At 39.0% G+C, this 19,384-nt stretch overlaps 1 protein-coding gene across 23 annotated transcripts in view; it reads left to right on the top strand.

Moving 5' to 3' along the window:
• NRXN3 (neurexin 3) overlaps positions 1 to 19,384 on the top strand; it is a 1,486,572-nt gene that overhangs the window by 1,345,014 nt on the left and 122,174 nt on the right. For 22 of the 23 annotated variants that reach the window (XR_013761785.1, XR_013761786.1, XM_079126730.1 and 19 more), the window contains one exon: positions 48 to 355. Coding sequence is in view for 21 of the 23 variants with exons in the window: in XM_079126730.1 (XP_078982856.1) it covers positions 48 to 355 (308 nt within the window). In the remaining 2 variants the exon portion in view is untranslated. Of the gene's footprint in view, positions 1 to 47; positions 356 to 1,962; positions 2,701 to 19,384 lie in introns of those variants that run through there. The other variant, XM_079126723.1, reaches the window with a different exon arrangement.

Here is a 19,384-nt window from a genome sequence, read left to right as displayed (position 1 = left end):
GGGAAAATGTATGGGAATAATAATGTTTCCTCCACCCAACCCACTAGGCCGGCAGTTAACCATCTTCAACACCCAGGCGCAAATAGCCATTGGCGGAAAGGACAAAGGACGCCTCTTCCAAGGTCAACTCTCTGGGCTCTATTATGATGGTTTGAAAGTACTGAATATGGCAGCTGAGAACAACCCTAATATTAAAATCAATGGAAGTGTCCGACTGGTAGGAGAAGTGCCATCCATCTTGGGAACAACACAGACAACCTCCATGCCACCTGAAATGTCTACCACGGTCATGGAAACCACCACCACAATGGCTACTACCACAACCCGCAAGAATCGCTCCACAGCCAGCATTCAGGTAAGCCTTCTTCAAAGTATTAATCACTTCTTCACCTTTGCCTTTGAAATCTTACTATTGTGGTCCATTTTCTATATAGTTAAAGATATTAAATTGCTATGTTTTAGGAAAGATGCCTGCAGATGCTCATAATAATAAGATCCAGGAGTAGAACAAGATGAAGTCACTGCTAAAGAAGTTATAAAAGTCTTCAGGCACTCTTAGGTTATTATTTCTATTGTATTTTTCACTGAAATGGTAAAGTTGTTATTCAAAATGAGCAATGGACTACACTTCTAGTGTGAAATAGTCCCTTCTTTCATTTTATTACCTTTTCTTTTCAAATAGCACAAAGGGAAAAAAGCAAAAGGAAAATTTGTGATCATAGAAAACACTATATCCTAGCTCAATTCTGTTCACATCCTCCAGATGGCTTTGCTGGAATGTGAATTGTTCATTATTGGGGCCAATGGGTACCATTAAATCAAGGGCAATTGGAGCTAGAGGTTCAACTAATCCTCATAATATGCAGTCTTTGTGTTTGATATTAAGTCTTGATTAATTACTTGTCATTTTTTGGTCCATTTTGTTTCCTTTATATTTAACCAAGATACTAATTACATTAGAAAATGTGAAGGTTTGAATTTAGCTAGGCAGGAAGTCCTTAGTTTTGTGGTAAGGATTTTGTTTTTCCACTTTAAAGTAATTATATCCAAGCTAAAGCTTAATACTTTGCTGACTCCCTTGGCATTTCATAAATCTAGTTAGTAGGGGGTAGGAGGTTAATCGAGTTATTAGCCTTAAGTGCTCTGGCATAAAATAAGACATTCCAATTACTAGTGGTAAAATTACCCCTAGCCTCGTTAGTGTTTGGAGAAAATTCAGTAGATCAGTACTTGTCCCTTCTGTTTCTGTTTTAAGATGGTATCCAAGAGTCCAATTGACTCTTTGACATCACCCTTCCATTGTAAACTTAGTGTCAACCATCAATTAAACTTCCAGTTTTCTGAATTAAGTATATGTAAGCTAGATAGAGATAAACATGTTCTCTTCCTTTTTCCTTTTCATCAAGCAGAAATTCAGATAGCTCCTTACCTGACTCCATAGGAACAATTTGAAGCTGTACATGCTGATGATGTTACCAGTCAATTTTATGTGTTTTCCAAAAGCTAAGAGTAACAGTCTTATAATCACACATGCTGTTGCATGCATACCTATGCACATGCTGGAAAGAGAAAAATACTGCTTCTCTGCCAATATTAAAGCAATAACTCCTGACACCTCACTCCACTCACTGAAAAGAAGATAAAAGGCAATATATATTTCTATTATGACTCTCTATAGCTCAAGAGTAGATCTGTTTATTGTTGGTGAAAGGATAGTTCTGTTTGCACAGGTCTTGGCAGACTCGTTTTGCTTCTGTCAGAATATATTCCGCTAACTCTGTGGGAAGCAGAGGAGCAAATGGCTTTTTCTTCATAGGAATGGCTGATCCTGTGGTCCTTTTTAAGGCCAAATTTTCACTGACCACAGGAGGATTTAATCTTACACAGGGATTCAGGGACTAAGCCATGGTAATTGTTGGTTTTTGGCTTTCCCTCCTGCCGTAAACACATAAATGGGAGCAGACTGGGTGAGTCCCTAAACTCTTTCTACAAACTAAGAAATCAGCGCTTTGGAGAAAGAGTGGATTTCAAAGAGTGGATTGCACAACTCTTACGAGTAAGAGTGTCTTGGAGGAAGTGGACATCTGGAAGAGCCCCCTCAACAGCTTTTCTCTGATGTGTGTGTCTTTTCCTTTGAGTGCAGTAATAATTGAGTTACATCTACAAGCCTTTCCTTATACTTCTACCAAGGCCATAAAATTGTGTTATAAATCTATTGACACTCTGTTTTTAAGGGTGTATAAACACATATCCTTGGAGGAAAGCCAACAGCCTTGAAGAATTGATTAGACTGGGATGAGGGACAAAAGAACCCTGGGATTTTTTGGAAAGGCAAACTAGAGGAAATAATGCTGTGCCAAGGCTTTGGGACTTTTTTGTTCTTGCCAACTAGCCATAAGAACTCAACTGTGTGCTCCACAAAAACTTGAAAACCTTGACTCCAAGCCTATTCTGGTCTTAAGCATTATTCTATAGATCACATCAAGCCTATGCTGGGACAGAGGACACCAGTAGCCCTTGGAATCAATCCAGAGTTTAGGACAATTCCAGGAAGACTCTGGAGACTCTGAGTGAGGAAAGTCAGTTCCAAAAACTTCAATTTTCTTGTATGATCCAGCTCATTTTCTTGGATGAAGAGGACTCATAAAGCTCTGATCTCACGGAGACACTTCAGAAGGAGAAAAAAAAAAAAAAAGAAAAGGAGGGAAGATTGGATTTCACATTGACCAGATTCATCATTCATTTTTCATCTGTGTGTGAAATCACAGAACATTTTCCAAATGATACTCTGTTCTATCCTCTTTTGCTTTGATAATATTATTAAAGCAAAGTTGTCCTAAAATGGGTCTCTTCTGGGAAAAAAAAAAAAATAAGCATGTGAGTCTACAAATACATAAAAAAAAAAAAAATGTGGCTATTCAAAATCCATTGGTTCCTCCTTAAAGCTAATACTAAGAAAACCTCATTTGAGGAGTTCATTTCTGGTGGGCCTTGCCCAGTGTTGATTTCAGATCAAAGGAAACCTGTAAAGTGCTTTCTGTGCTGCTCTTAAATGTGTGAGAATGTGAACAAATAGTTTTTAAGCTGATAGAGCTCTTCAATGCCCTAGTCTCCAGGAAGTAATTGGTGCTTTGATCTTTCTGATATTCCAGTTTGCTACAGTCACGAGTATAGAATTACTTGTGAATGACATGGACTATGATAAATTACTCATGGCTTTTGTGTCCAAGCATCTGATCTTAACCCTACACTAAGAAGGATGCCACTTAGTCCTCCCAGAAAAAAAGAAAAAAAAAAGAAAAAAAAAACATTAAGGTACACATTGAGAAACAAGACGTGTGTGTGTGTGTCTCTGTGTATGTGATAATTCTTTAGTACATGTTCAGTAAACATGTACTGAATAAACAGAAATGAAAACAGGTTTATTATCCACCTTACAGTCATTTAACAACTGAAAGGGGAGTAGCTTGGGGCAAAATTTTTTTTTCTAGAATAACTAGGGTGGCTTGCACGTTTTCCCCCCTACTGGTAAGGCTTTATGATCCAGTGCATTTATGTGGAGCCAAATGACCTGGTTTTAAAATCTAATTCATTCTTATATTAGTTAAGCAACCCTGAACAAGTCACAGGTTGTAGGTAACTATTGCCAAAAAACAAACTTTCCCATAACTCGGTGGCTTAAAACAACAATCAGTCATTAGATCTCACAATTTGGTGGGTCAGAAATTTGGCCAGGTTTGATGAGGCAATTTCTCTGACCCTTATGTGGTTGACTGGTGGCATTCCATGGTTGCTCTCTTCTGGTGCATCTGGCTTCCCTCACATACCTTATGCCTGGTGAATTAACTGGAAAGGCTGGACTCGGATGGGCTATTTTGCCTCTCCATATCTTTGTGGCCCCCCTCTGCAGAGAAATCAAACTCCCTTCATGTGGCTCAGGGCCTAGACAGTGTTTCAAGGGTCAGGAAGTAGAGGATGCGAGTTATTTTTAGCCTGGGTCTGGTAACTGTCAATGTCACTTATACCATACTTTATTGGTCTGCTTCCAGGGTTTCTACAGGTTCAGGGAAGGAGATACAAATGTCACTTCTCAACAGGAAGAAGAGCAAGAATTTGCCTTCCACCTAAGTTGACTGCATTGTAAAATGGGGGGAGGAACAATGTCCATACCATCTGATCATTGTAAAGATAGAGAGATGAATATAAGTAAAAGACTCAATATAAGAATGCCATACAGAGTAGGACTGTAGATGTTTTAGTCATTGTTGTTATATTCTATCCTCAACATTTGGTGGTTGAGTCAAACAAGAATCTACCTCATAAATTGGGGCTGTTGACAGTAGTAGCTGTATTTCAGCCTGGAGGATGTTTGAGGGACATAGGGATTTGCAGAAGCCTCAAGGTAAAATTTAGAGGCTGAAATTAGTCCTGGAAAATCAAAAGTGTCTATGATATCAGCAGTGGACTTCTCTGACACCTCATTACCAATCTTGAATTTTTCTTCTATTTTCAAACCATAGAGTTCTATAGGCCTTGGAAAATATGATTTATTATGACATCTATCTATTTGCACATAGTTTGGGTATGGCAAAGAAAAGGAATTCAGGTCCCTTTTCATCGTGGATTTCATAATCTGTAGAAGGTGAAGGGAGCTGGTAATAATCATCAATATGGGGCAGTGACTTATGATTGGTTATGTGTGTTGGGGGTGAGAAGTAGTATATGGGATGGTCTAACCAGATTCCATGGATAAGGTGGGTGTGGACCTGGGCCTTGTAGGATGAATACACTGGACACGTAGTAAGGGAACAAATTCCAGATTAACCAAATATCAGAAGCTACATTATGAAAGTCAGAGATGACAATTCCTGGGAAAGAGAGCAAGTCTGATTAGAAACGACAGTGCATAGAGGCAGTGTGTGAGGGACAAGGGGTCCCTCAAAACAGTTTTTGAGAGTTTTGACTTAAACCTCCCCGAAACAGAGGAGGACTCAGAGGGATAAGCAGAATAGGATTCTCTATGGGACTTACTGCTGGGGATTCCCAGCAACTGCACAAGCTCATTCTCTACAGCAGAGTCCAGTCTGGGCAGGCAACTAAAATGACTTTGATAAATCAGCTTCTAAAATGGGAAAAGTCAACCCAGTGTACACACAGATTCCTGGGTCCTCATTCAAGAGAGAAGGGAAAAGTGAGAAACAAAAGTCTTTCCCCACTCACTTTTTTAAACACGCCAACCAAAATGTTCCCACAGGGAGAGGAATGGCCAAGAAGAAACTAGTTCCAAGAATAATGTGCATTCCCTTATCTTTGGCCTCCAGCCTGAGTTGTTATCAGCAAAGAAAGAGCTCAGTGTGTTCTGTGCAAATCGCCATTTGGAATTGTTTATAAGCTATTACCAGGATACTGATCGTGACCCTGTTTTTCTGTGCTGGGCTTTGGCAAAGTCACCTTGACATTGGTCAATGCTGTATGGCCAGAAAATTGTCAAGGAATCACGATGCTCAACCTAGATTAGAACTATCCTAACAAACAGTAGAAATGAAAGGCTAAGAAGTTTGTGAGATTTCATTTTCATCTCAAGCTTTACAAATGTGGCAGTTGAATGTGAACCACTTTCAAAAATTCCATAAGGAAGCAATAATATTTTATGCTTACGAACAGTACCCATGTGGAAGTTTTAGGCTGGGGACAGTAAGGAACACACTTCAGCCTTGTCATTAAAGACTTCAAAATGAGAGAAGTTATTAAAAAGTTGCTTTTATGCACTATTCTGGGTACAGTCCCAGGATGCAGAAGTGAACAATGAACATGGAATTTAGCATCCAAATTTCTGGGTTAGACCCCAGGTTCTTCTAGTTACCAAGCTGAGTGTCTCTGGGAAAGCTGATGAGCCTTTTGAGGGCTCTGTTCATTTTATGTAAAAGGAGAATAACAATACCTTCACCATAGCCTTGTTGCCAGTAGTAAGTATGACGATAAAAAACAATACATAGTCTAAGACTCTTCCAGAACCAGCAGCTCCTCCCAGCATTCAGATCCTCACCATTCCTATAGGGTTGGACAAGCATGAGAAGAACAATTTTGTCTGCATCGACACCCACACAAACCTACAGTGGCCCAGGATCTCCTCTGAGAGTCCTAGATTGAATAAGAAGGCTGAACTCATCAGTGAGAAGAGATTTCTATAGGAGACTCATCCATATTCTGGGACAGCAATTGGCTGTGGTAAAAAATTGTCACACCTACAATACCTTAGGTTGAAGTGTGTAAAATTTGCTCTGTGTAGATCAAGATAGTCAAATGCCAGCAATTTCATGTAGTTCAACAAAATGCATGACACTCAGATTTACAGCGTGTTGTTATCAATGGCATTTTGAGGCCCAGGTTGGAACATTAGATATTTTTCCAGGTTCTTTAAATAATCACACTGCCTAGGACTAGGATACAAGATGAACCTACCTTATCTCAAATACCATATTACAGGCTATATACCACCGTGTGTGTGTGTGTGTGTGTGTGTGTGTGTGTGAATTTACAAATATACACACTGTAGATCACCCTGTATCAAAAGTGTTACACTTACTCAAAGAATTATCCTCTTTGGGTCCCTCTACCTTCTCCCTGCTGCCACCAGCCTGGGGGAAGTGGGACTATGAATCCACATAGTTTCCACTCCCTGCTTCAACACTAGACAACAGAGCCTCCAGGGGAAGTTTATTTTTAGGATCAGGGCTCAACTAATATTGATTAACAGCCTTACATAATGTGCGGCTCCAGGGCTCGTGCCTTTCCTGCCAAGCCTCATAACTGGGGAAGGCGGTGAAGATTTGTCAGTCTAATTAGACTTTAGCTGCCAGCCAAGAAATATCTCCCGTCTTCTCCTTACCGCACACAGGTACTTTCTTTTCCCCTCTCAGAGAATAATTTCAGGGGAAGGAAATTGGACTCTAATTTACTTGTTGCCTGTTAAGACTCTCCAGTAACATTTTCTCTCTGGAATTGTATAGTTCTAATAAAAAAAGAAAAAAAAAAAAAAAAAAAAAGAGTGCCCAATGGGTTTGCCTATCTCTTAAAGACTTACATGTTGGCAGTACAGACAGGCCAGTGAAGAAAACACACTGTAGCTTCCTTTCATCCCCTTTGAATACCTTATTTCAGAGGACGGGACAGGCACTTCCCAGAGCTCTGTCTAGTCATTTAAAGGGTCCTCTGAGAAGGTCTGGACGGCAGACAGGCTGGAAGTCTGCAAATTCCCAGCAATGTAGAAGAGATGCCCTTCTAATTAGACTCTGGTATTGATAGGACAGAATTTCTACTAGAACTGCTGATAAAGTGCTGGATCTTATTTCAAAGCCCCTGAACAACTGGAGGGAAGTAGGTTCAGCTCTTAGCTGCCTACATGTGCCGGTCCCCAAATGTTTCTAAAGCTCAGGGTGTTTTTCTGATAGCCCAACAGACCTCCAGCCAGGTCCAAAGCCAGCTTCCTCACCACGTGGTCTGTGACTCTTGCCCTTGCCGTATCTCTGACCATATTTCTTACCACTGCTCCAGTCACACAGGTCTTCTGGCTCTTCCTGATAAACCTGGAACCAGAGTAAGAATAAAACAAGAAAGGCCATCATAGGATCATAGCTTGTCTTTACTCAAGACTGATTTTATAAAATACTTTTTTTCTTTATTAATGTTAATTTTAAAGTATTGCAGTAAAATATTGCTTATCTTGAAAACTAAGTGTTGGAGTCACCCCTTAAGTTGTACAGCATAAAGGAGTGCCTTGAATAGTCCCCACACAGCTTGAACGTGGCCAGCTCACCTGTGCTTTTTCACTGGACCTTTTTCTCTGCCAGTTACACCTCTTGCCAGCTATTCAGGTGACTCATTCTCTCACTTTGTCCAGGTTTCTGCTCACATGGCACCTTTCAGTGAGAACTCCCTCTACCATCGCCAGTGAAATAAAACTCTTCGTCACCTTCTCTGGCGATGGTGTCTCACACAGAGGTTACCATTAGCTGTCATGACATCGCTTATTTACTAGTTAATTGTTTTTACTGGATTGTCAGCTCTAGGATGGTAAGATCTTTGTTTTAGGCACTAATTATACAGTGCCTGCAACAGTACTCAGCATGAACTAACACTCAATATCGGTTGAAAGGACTGAATGGACAACAATCCACCAGTACCTTCAGAGGCAGTGCCTATGTCTCAGTGTTTTCAGGCTGAAGCTGGCTCCCAAACCCCCAGCTTCCCAGGGACACATTCCCAGGTGTGACTCACCAGTAAGGATGGTCACTGCTGGTTTTGCTGCTCTCAAATTCTTACCTTAAAAATTAGGAGTCCCAGAGGTATTTTGTCTCTGGTTGGCAAGATTGTTCTGGTAGACTTCCAGTCTTGACTTCTCTTTTCCTAGTCTTAGTTTTAGCAAAATCTAGTCCAAGAACTAGCAATAACTGGTTCCAGCACTCTTACATTTCAAAACACTTTTAGAAGGACAAGATCACCCACTTTTCCGTTTCAATCTTGTCTCTTCCACTCCTTTCTCAACTTAATTCTCCAAAAACTGGTCATCAAATACAGGCAAATGAAAGTTATTTTACTATTCCACTGCTTCTATTCGTTGGTATGGATGGAAAATTAAACTGAAGCTCTTTGACCTGGTTCACATACCTCTCAGGCTGAATCTCACTGCCAAGTCCCCCCTCCCCAAAGCACACTTTTGTTTATCTCTAGTATCTGAGCATATTTTATGAACACCACTTATTCCTTGCTATGACCATGTGATTCAACTGGCCTCATAGTTCCATTTTCCTCATGACCTTTTGAAAGAACACAGATGAAAGATGCTATGAGAAACCACTGGAGTGAGAAGAGAAACATGGAATTCCTCACTCAACATCTAGAGTCTGGCACAATGCCTGCCACAAAGTGGGGCTCAACCATATTTGATGAAGAAAAGAAATGTATTTAAATGAATGAAAGTAATCTAGGGAAAAGCTTGTCTGCAGTGGGAGGAGGCAGAAGAGGGAAGTCCATGCTACTGACATTTCAGTAGACAAAGACAGTTATGAGGAAGTATCCTGGTTTGAAGAAGAGAGCTTGTGGGTAAAGCAGTTTTCAACACCAGGACTCTAGGTAGATCCTCATCTTACCACTGTGTGGCTAAGTCATTTTTGGAGCTCTGTTTTATCATCTGAAGTGTGGGGTATTATTACAACACCAGCTTTAAGGATAGGCTAAGATAACATAAATGAAGAGCTTAAATTGGAGGGACTCAGTAATAGGTTATTATCAGCAACAGTAGTAGCATGCTATTTAAAATGAGATTGCAATCCAAGACTTAGTTGCTAAATTCGTTTTGCCTCCGAATTTTTATTTTATTTTTATTTTTTTATTCTGTGGCTAATTAGCCTGGTGGCCTCTGATATGGCCTCTAATTAGCTCCCTCAGGCCTCTCTTCTTTTCTCATCAATCAATCAATCAATCAATCAATCAATCAATCAAGGTAAATCCTAATTTCATCCAATTTATTTTTAACAGTATTTATCATGGTGACTTACATAGGGAGAGTTAAATGGATGGCTAAATTCGAGAAGGGAAAGGATAGGGAAAGTTGAGGAGAGAAGACAGGAAGTAGAGATGCTTTCCAATCACTTCTATAAGAACTCTGTGCCCATTTCATGGATAGGATGGCTCATGTTGAGAGAGATGAACAGATATTCAAAATATTTTTTCCCTGTACCCCTCTTTGTTGAAAGCTGTCAGAGGGGCTCCAGAATGATCACCACTGTGTACAAGATGAACTACTTACTTAATAAATTTTTCTTGAGTCATCCAAGAGAGTCAAAGATTCTAATTTAAACTGAAGTCCAAGAATTAGTTTTATTTCTTTTATCTGAAAATACAACCCTTGCTTTCTATTTATATGTGATGGGGAAATGACTTCAAATTCAATCATTGCTAGCCAAACGTCAAGATGGATTATTTCCATTCTATCTTTGACAAGACAGTAGAAGTGGTGGGATGTGCTTTTATAACTTTTTGGTGCATGTTGGAATGATTGTAGAAATTAGAAACACATTGATGCTGTTATGACAACCTTTCCTTTTAAAACCTTTAATTAATGCCTTTGGTTGTGTAGAGGGCAGGTTCTATTAGCTAAATGTAGAAGTAAGGTTCTCCTTGATTTTCTCATCATCCAGGGATGAAATGGCAAATAAATGCACACCGTGTTTGTGGTGCCTAGCAGGCACAGAGAGAATTGTGGGATGGGAATTTGACTGACTTGTGTACATAAAGCAACCTCTTCAATCTCTTGCCCCATCTGATTTTGTGTACCTGTGTGTGTGTGTGTGTGTGTGTGTGTGTGTGTGTGTATGTATGTATGTGTGAGAGAGAAAGAGAAAGAGACGGAGGGTAGGAGAGGGAGAGAGGATACTCATGTGTGCTTGCATGCATTATGGAAAATAATACTTCATAAACTTGAACATTTATGCAGATCACTAGGTGATCTTATTTAGCAGAGATTCTGATTCGGGCCTGGGTAGAACCTGAGATCATGCATTTTTCACAAGCTCCCAGGTGATTGATTTCCTGCTGCTCACTTTATGGAGTGATGATCTAGTAGATAGACACAGTTTCTTACTGGGTACTGATAGCATCTGTTTACCTATCTCATCCAAATATTCTCCCCAAACTCAGTCCAGGGCTCTTCAAGGCAGAAAATCTTGTTAATCCAAAGTATTATGTAAGTGAAAGCACAAATACTTAACTAAGGATTAGCAAACAAAATTTTATCCCATCAGACAGTGCTGCTCCTGGTTCCAGATGCCCCTTCTTACTGTCCCTTACTCTGCTGCATACCCCCTAAGGCAGATGGGGAAAAAAAGAAGGTAGAACTTAACTTGTCATAATATTTATCCCCCTTTCTGAGACGTGACCTCCAATGAAAGCAGAGGGATGTGAATGATTTTAATCCACAGTAACAATGGGGAACCAGTCCTGACCATTTTGAGCAGAATAAATATATAAAATGACAGATTTTTCTGCACTGCCTCTCCACTTCCTCCTTGCAGATACTGAGAGAGACACATATTCATGCACCCACAACTCATACCATAATGCACAATGAAATTTCACCCGGCCTTTATCTTGCAGCTGCTGTTCCAATGATTAATGCCCCACTAGCTGGGAAGCTATTCTGTTGAAGAAAGACAAGGAGAGAGGAAGACACATGAAATATATCTCTGGGGCCATTTCTCATTATTATTATTATCATTATTAGTTCCTTACTACTATCTCTCCTGCTAGGGAATGCTTGATCTATTGGCAAGAGGGAGGGGATGACATTTCAAAGTGGATTTCATGGGGGATAAATGAGCAAGGACAAAGAGAGAAATTGTTTTTACTAAAGAGAACTGACCTGGATGGGGCTTTTGTTGTTGTCATTGTCCTTTATTTTGGGATTTGTGTGTTTGCTTTATTATTGTTGCTGTTTTCATTTTAAAATCAAATATAATGAATGCTTCCATCTGTGTCTTCTAGGTTTTTTTATTTTTTTCCCCTGTAGGCATTTATTTTTGCATGTGTTCTTTTGTCTTTATTGAGTCTCTGCATGAATCAATACGATATAGCTTATGCAAATGTTATCCAGACCACGTATGCAAAAGACAGGACAGAATAATTTCGCTTTGTAGCTCCCTTAATATGATTATCTACATATTCTGGTTGATTTCAAGTTTCTGAACAAACCTCTTGAAAAATATATCTATATATATGTATTTCTTTTTCTCTTTATATGTATAGTATAAACCATAGTGTCTCTCTCCAGTTTCTCATTCAAAGAATGGGTGATTGCTAAATTATTTCTAGTTCTGTCATTTAGTGGACTGCACAGCAGTGGTCCTGTTTGGGAAGATGAGGCCATAATAGGAATGCTATCACAACACATGTGTCTACTAATAAAATGGTAAATTCATTGGCCTAGACAGAGAGTACCATAATGTGATTTAGAAAATACAGTGCTTCTGAACTTGAATTTATGAGGTTATGGGTGTTACAGCCAAGGCACCTCCATGTAACTTCAATTTTAATTAGATTCTGAATTAAACTAATGAATATCTGATTTAATTGAGTGCCTGGTATGGAATAGGCATTTGGGCAATATCAATAAACAAAACAGACAATTTTTTTTTTCTTATGGGGTGTATATTCTCTTCCACAAAGTTTGGGTATCTTTGAAGTGCTAGGATTTGAGAAACAAAGGATGAAATAGAAACTTTTCTTGTCGTAAAGGAATAGAAAATCTGGTTATGTTTGTATGTTTGAAATTTTTTTTTTTTTTTTTGGTGGTGGTGGTACTGGGTATTGAACCCAGGGGCACTCTACCACTGAGCTATACCCCAGTCCTTTTTATATATTTTTTTTTTTTTTTTTTTGAGACAGGGTCTTGTTATGCTGTTGAATGTCTCACTAATTTTTGGGCTGGCCTCACACTTGGAATCCTGCCTTAGCCTACCAAGTTTCTGGGATCACAGGTGTTTGCCATTGTGCTCAGGTGGAAACATTTTCTAAATATGAGCAGACTTACTTTTAGGCCAAGATTTGTTTTTTGTTTTTAATTGTTGTCTTGTTTTGTTTATCAAATTTTGCATGGTGATCAGCTAGTGCAGTTGCAACAGTATATTTATACAGGCAAAGGTTACAAATCAGAACTTTCATTTCTACTCCACAAAGACCAATTTCCAATGTAAGCTGTGTCTATTCTGGCCAAAAAAGATGGCAACTTTAAACCACATTACAACAAAGTAGTTGCACTTCAAACATATTTTAGTTTTGAGGACTAAGTTTGCAATGTTTATTGCAAATATTTTAGTGAGTTGAGATTACTCTCTCATTGGATGTTTATACAGGAAGAATTGAGATTGGGCCTTACACAACCAGGTGAGCTTTACAGATGGGTCAATCTGATCTTAAGTCCTGGTCTTATCACTCAAAGTTGTATGTCTAGGTAATTTGTACCTAGAATCTGTATGTGTAGCTTTTAGTATATACTTCTTGTCATCTAAACAATAAGAATGAATTAATTTTATGATTTAATATTTTAGCTAAATAATATATCCACATGATTTAACACTTGAATAGCACCCAGATCATTCCTGTAGTTCAAAGGTGACCATTACCCAACTGCCAAGAGTGTTGACTCATGGTCCTTGACTGAGTCTTTAACCAAGAACTGCCCTGACTAAAGAAACCACTTTGTCCAAAGTCCAGCCCTTCCTGGAAGTGGTCCATATCCAATGAATGATGGATGGTAGACTGTAGGTATTTATAAAGAATCAGCCCCCATCTCAGCCTCCCAGCTAAGGAGTTCTCTGAGAATGCTGGGGTCACTTCAAATCTTCGTTCAGTCCCACAGGAGTTCACTTCCTCTCTTGACCCAAACTCTGTTGGCACTCTCCCAACTTGCAAAAAAATTTTCACATGCACAAAACTAGATCTCAGAGTCTCTTTCCCAAACTCCAACTTCACACTGCAGCCTGAGACCTAAAGAAGCCAAGCAAACACTCATGACAGAAGTCTCTTCTTCATCACACCTTGAAACCCCCATCCATACCAGCAACTCTCTTGCATGCTTTTTCAGACATTTTCCTCTATATTTTAATAAAATGCTTGTATTTCTATTTCTTAATTTTATCTGACTCTGGGAGAAAAGGACAGCGATTTCTCATCCCCACCTCCTGACAATGCACTCACCCTTCCTCGCTCTCTGTTTCCCCAATAAAATGCTATCACATTGTGATTGAACCAGTGTTCAGAGTTTACATTATTATGGTTTCATAATATTGTTTTTTGAGGACAATGGAAGATTGTACATGAACTGATTTATTGTACCAATATTTACTGGGTGCAGCACAGAATGAGCCAGGTAGTATTCTAGGAACTGAGGGTGCAGCAGTGAAAAAAAAAAAAAAAAAATAGAATAAATGCCTCCTAGGCATAACATTCTACTGATGTGATTGTATTATTGTCTTTCTTCTGCAACTCTTTGTTATTGCATACCCTCATTATCTCATTAGCTTGTTTTTCTAACTACCTATCAATGTTATAGCTAACAATCTATAAAACTCCTCTCAGGATAAACACATGGGTACTCTACCACTTTCAGTTTTGTTTTTGGATATCTCCTTCCTGATGTCTTTTGCCCTAGTCTAGCCTGGGTGCCCTCTTCCCTACAGCTGTTTTCTTTTTCTCCTTACTTTTCATACTTGGGATTCCTGGGCCCTGATTTTGTGTTGAATTTTGAGTTTTGCTTCTCTTGGTTTACTCCATTTTGAAGGTGTACATAATCCTGTAACCTCCTGAGAAATGACAGATGAAAGTAAAACCTTTGGGACCCTATCCTTCTGAAGAATATCTTATTCCATCCTCATCCCTGATTGATAGTTTGTCTGGGAGGAACATATAGGTTGAAAAGATTCTTCACTGATAAAATTGAAAGTATTTGTCCTATGTCCTCAGGCATCCAATATTGCATTTGTTGACAAAACAGTTCGGTGTCTGTTTCCTAAAATCCCCTTCATTTTTCTTATGTCTCTGAAATCTCAACTCCTGAGCAATTTAGACCTCAAATTTACATTTACAACCCAAGTCTCTAGGACTACATGCTCCTGTCCTCAAACCTCATGTTCTTGTGTTGTGGTAGTTATTTATCCACTAGCCGTTGTTTTAGTCGGTCTTTTTATAACTGTGACCAAAAGACCTGACAAGAAAAATTGGAGGAGGGAAAGTTTATTTCACTCACAGTTTCAGAGTTCTTGGTCCATAGATGGCCTACTCCACTATTCTGGGCCTAAGGTGGAGTAGAACATCATGGTAGAAGGAGGAAAGCAACTCAGGACATGACAACAAGGAGGCAGAGAGCCAGCTCTGCTCACTAGGGACAAAATGTATTCCCCAAAGCTATGCCCCAATGACTCACCTCCTCCATTACACCCTACCTGCCTACAGTTTCCACCCAGTTAATCCATATCAATGAATTAATGTACTGATTAGGTTAATGTTCTCATAACAGTCATTTTACCTCTGAACTTTCTTGCATTGTCTCACTCATGAACTTTTGCAGAACACCTCATATATAAGCCATAACACCCGCCCTGTGTTAGCATAATGATTTTATATCATTTTTTCAGCTAAGCGATTACTAAGCACATACACCACATACACATAGATGCACACAAACACATCCACAAGGTTTGCATTGAACAACACAATGTAATAGATCCTTAGGTCATACACACATACATATATATTAACTTGCTATCACTGCAAAATTCCAATAAGAAATTGTTGCACCACCACCAACATCTATCTATAAATTGAAATAAAAATTCCCAACTTTTTTTTATAACGTCCAAGAAGTCTCTTTTTTGCTTGCTTGTTTCTACTTTTGCTATAATGCTTGCTCCTCAGACACTGCAGAGAGAACACAAATAAGAACTTTAAACTTTTTGCATCTACAAACAAACAGAAGTTCACTCTTGCTTCATACCAGATGCTTGTACTTTAGAACCGTCACTTTGAAACTTCTGTGGTATAAAATGTCAATCGATGTGCTTCCGCTCCATGGGTTCTATCATACAATGTTTGGTAATAGACTATTCATTTGGCTCTTAGCTTTCCAACTGTCATGTGCTTATTAACTTTTCTTTATATGTGCTAGCTGATAAGTGCTATAGGAAAAGAATCACTTCCATATTTCCTTCCCCTGAAGAGGACAAGGCAATAAGAAGCAGAGAGGCAGACTCTCAGAAACAGGAAAGAGGTTCTTACCCGCCTCCCCAATTAATCAATGAATTAGTGTTGCATGTCAATTGAGATATATACTGGAAATGGGATGTGATTGTGTAATTACATTAACCATGCGCTATATAGGTTATATACACTGGCAGAGATGTGAGTGGAGACTAGGGTGAGATTTTAAGGGTAAATGGGACAGTATGGGGGGATTCGGGCAGAGATGGTAAGGAGTGTTTCTAAAAGGAATCTTTGCTAACAACATTTCTAACCAGAAAACAAAGAATGCTGGTGGTTCTGAAATAAAGCAAAATATTTGAAGGTGAAAGAGCATAGATAGCAAAAGCCATATTAAAAGCATATGCAGCCATACAGGAAACACCAATAACATGTTCTTTGTGAATTAGCTATGGGGGATTCATAATTTTAATGGGGGCAGGATTTGGGGTGAATATCTAGACAACTTGTTCTTGTTAAGTTGTATTCAGCAAGATGCATGGTAATAGTTGTAGGGAAATAGAAATCACAGGACACAGAGCCTATCATGTATTGATGAAAAGGAAATTGAGGTGTGTTTGTCACTCTCTTCCCCATTTTTGGTAACTTATATTCTTTCATTTTCCTTCTAACCTGAGTAGGTATTTTTGTAAGAGTTTTCCTCTGTTGTAAACATTTTCCATCTCAACATCCTTTTTTAAATTCAAGAGACATTTTCCTTTGCAATATACAATGAAAGGAGATTGTGTTAGAAAATATCAGAGATGGCTTTGTCATGTCTGGCACTGTTAAATCATGTTGTGTTCTAAAGAGCCCTGTAATGAGGCCGATGGAATGATCTGACAATTGAACAAGCCTCAGCTGGATCTCTCAGCCTTTCCCCAAACTCCCTGAGGACGGAGAGACCCAGGTGGTGGGTAGATGAATTTTTCCTTAACTTTGGGAAGTCTGGCAAATTTACATTTTGAGTTTGCTTAGAAGGCAGAGGCAGCATTTGAAAAGGGAGTTTTGGACCCATTTTATTCAGTACCTAATGTGAATTCAAGATAGTGGTAGGGAATTGAGAGTTGAAAATAATTCGGTCAATAACTTATAATGGCTGCCTGCTATGTGAAAGAATCTGGATGGAGTTGGAGAGGTAAGACAGGTCCTATCTTCATGGAGCTTACAAACTCATTTCACAAATAATTACTTAACACGTGTGACAAAGGAAGATAGGTGTCTAGGAAAATAGAAACTACCTGAGATTTTTCTAATCTGGAAAGAACTTCTTGAGACATCAGTGTAGGAGCTGTTCTGTGTAAAAAGGGAGAGGAAGATGTTCCAACTGCAGACAACAACCTCTGCTAAGGCAGGGTCATGCTGTAGCATGCTTCTCTGTCTTTGGTCTACAATATGTTCTCAAGTTGAGAAGTACATCAGATTTGGTCATGTTAAGTGACCAGTTAATGCTCACATCTGAAGGGCTAAGACTGGCAATCAAAAAGTGATCATCCCATTATTATGACAAAAGAGTGTGGCGATCCTTGGATGCAAGTTTCTAAAGCTGGACTGACTAGATAACAGGCAGGTGGAATGGGCTGCGTACTCTCTGGAGATGAACTCTTATGATCACTGCCTTTGTGATATGCCAAAAATGTAGGCTTTCTCAGTGAAAATCCAAGGCACACATCATCTAAGGCAATGGCTGATGGACACACGTGCAAGGATGGATGACAGTGTGTCACTCACTGCAGCTTTGCACAACACTTTGAACTCTGTCCTTTTCCTTTGAGGATTCACATGCAATGAACAATCATAAAATAGCCATGAATGTCCTGTCAATAATGTCATGGAACATATTGTGTATTAAAATATCTGGAAACCATTTAGTATGGATTCTTTACCGGGGTTTCCAGACTTTACAGTCATCCTAAATTCCATGTGCTTATTTCCTCAGTAGAATCCTGGTAACCAGAACAGTTATTTGAAAACTTTTGATTCTTCTTTCTATTTTCTTATTCCTTGGTTTGGTCTTTATTCCTGCCTGGTGGAAACTGTAGAGTTCAGTGGAAGTTTTCCTGCAGTCTAATTAGACTCTCTATTTAATTTTGTAATAAAAACTCTGAACCAGAAGCTGGAGATAATGTGCCCAATTCAATTCATAGATGTCAATTTCTTTTTAATTGTAGTTCTTTTCTCTAGTTCTTCCCACTCCCTCTGCCTGGGCACAGCTGAGGCTTGGGTGATTATAAGACTTTCATGCCTACGCTGCCAATTATGCCTTTTGCTTTAGGATTAAATTCATTTATTATCATTGTTATGATTATTAGTAATAATAATGAGTCTCTCCATCCAAACCTGGATGAATAGTAGTATTCACAGTCTTTGCTTCCAAACTTAGCTTATTTCAGTTCTTTACCCAGATGGTTCCTTCTTTTTTTTAATGGCAGGGAGTATTCATTTTCCTGTTACATTTAAATGCTATTTTTGGATAATTCTGTATACAAGGCTTACTTTGCAAATTCTTCTAGGTGTGGGAGATGGCTTGTTTCCCTTGGGTGGGAATTACCAGTTGGTGGGTGTCAGTGGAGTCTTCTCTTGGTCATGGAACTGCTGCTTTGATGGAGTATTTGAACTGGAAAAAATATCTCTGGTCTCTTCTTTTTAAGATACCAGGTCCTGGTCCTCAGAAGGACACATGGTGTTTTAGTCAGTTTTTTTGCTCCTGTGACTAAAAGGATATGTCCAGCACAATTGTAGAGGAGGAAGAGTTTATTTGAGGGTTCAGGGTTTTAGAGGTCTCAATCCATAGATAGGTGGCTACATTCCTCGGGGCTCAAGGTGAGGCTAAACATTATGAGAAGAGTGTGGCAGAGGGAAGCAGCTCACATCATCAGGCATGAGAGAGAGAGAGAGAGAGAGAGAGAGAGAATCTCCACTCTCCAGATACAAAATATATACTCCAATGAAACGTCTCAATTCCAATCTCCTTCATCCACACCCTACCACTTCAGTTACCACTCAATTAATCCTATCAGGGGATTAAATCACTGATCAGGTTAAGGCTTCTACAACCCAATCATTTCCCCTCTGAATCTTCTTGCATTGTCTCTCACACATAAGCTTTTGGGGGACACCTCATATTCAAATCATAACACTGATTCTAAAAAACCATGCTTATTCTAAAAAAAACCATTTTCTGCCTTTCTGTTGAAAGAGTCTCTACCTACCACCATCCTGAAAAGAACAGTAGTGTGTTCAACTAGCTTAAAGAGGATAACATGGCTCCTCAGCAACATGCTAAATCTTTTTCATTTCCTTCTCAGGGTTAAATTTGACTATGTCTTCTTTACTTAAAACCACATTTGCAGTAACATCAATCAGAGAACCTCAGGAAGAAAAATAAGAGTGATACCATATGAAAGGCAATGTTTTTATTTAATTGATATCTCATTTTACCTCTGAACTTCCTTTCAAATTAGAAAAAAAAACTCTGTAATTAATGTTGAGTATGTAAATGCATACACGTTAAATTATAAATGTCTATGCTACAGCTTCTGCAAATAATGTTCCATGGACCTTCTAGAATATCTACTATGACTCATCACCAAGT

Source organism: Sciurus vulgaris (genome assembly GCF_902686455.1).
Source record: "Sciurus vulgaris genome assembly, chromosome: 2".
Taxonomy (NCBI): domain Eukaryota; kingdom Metazoa; phylum Chordata; class Mammalia; order Rodentia; family Sciuridae; genus Sciurus; species Sciurus vulgaris.
The sequence above is the reverse complement of the archived record's forward strand: the minus strand, read 5'-3'. Positions and strand labels throughout refer to the sequence as shown.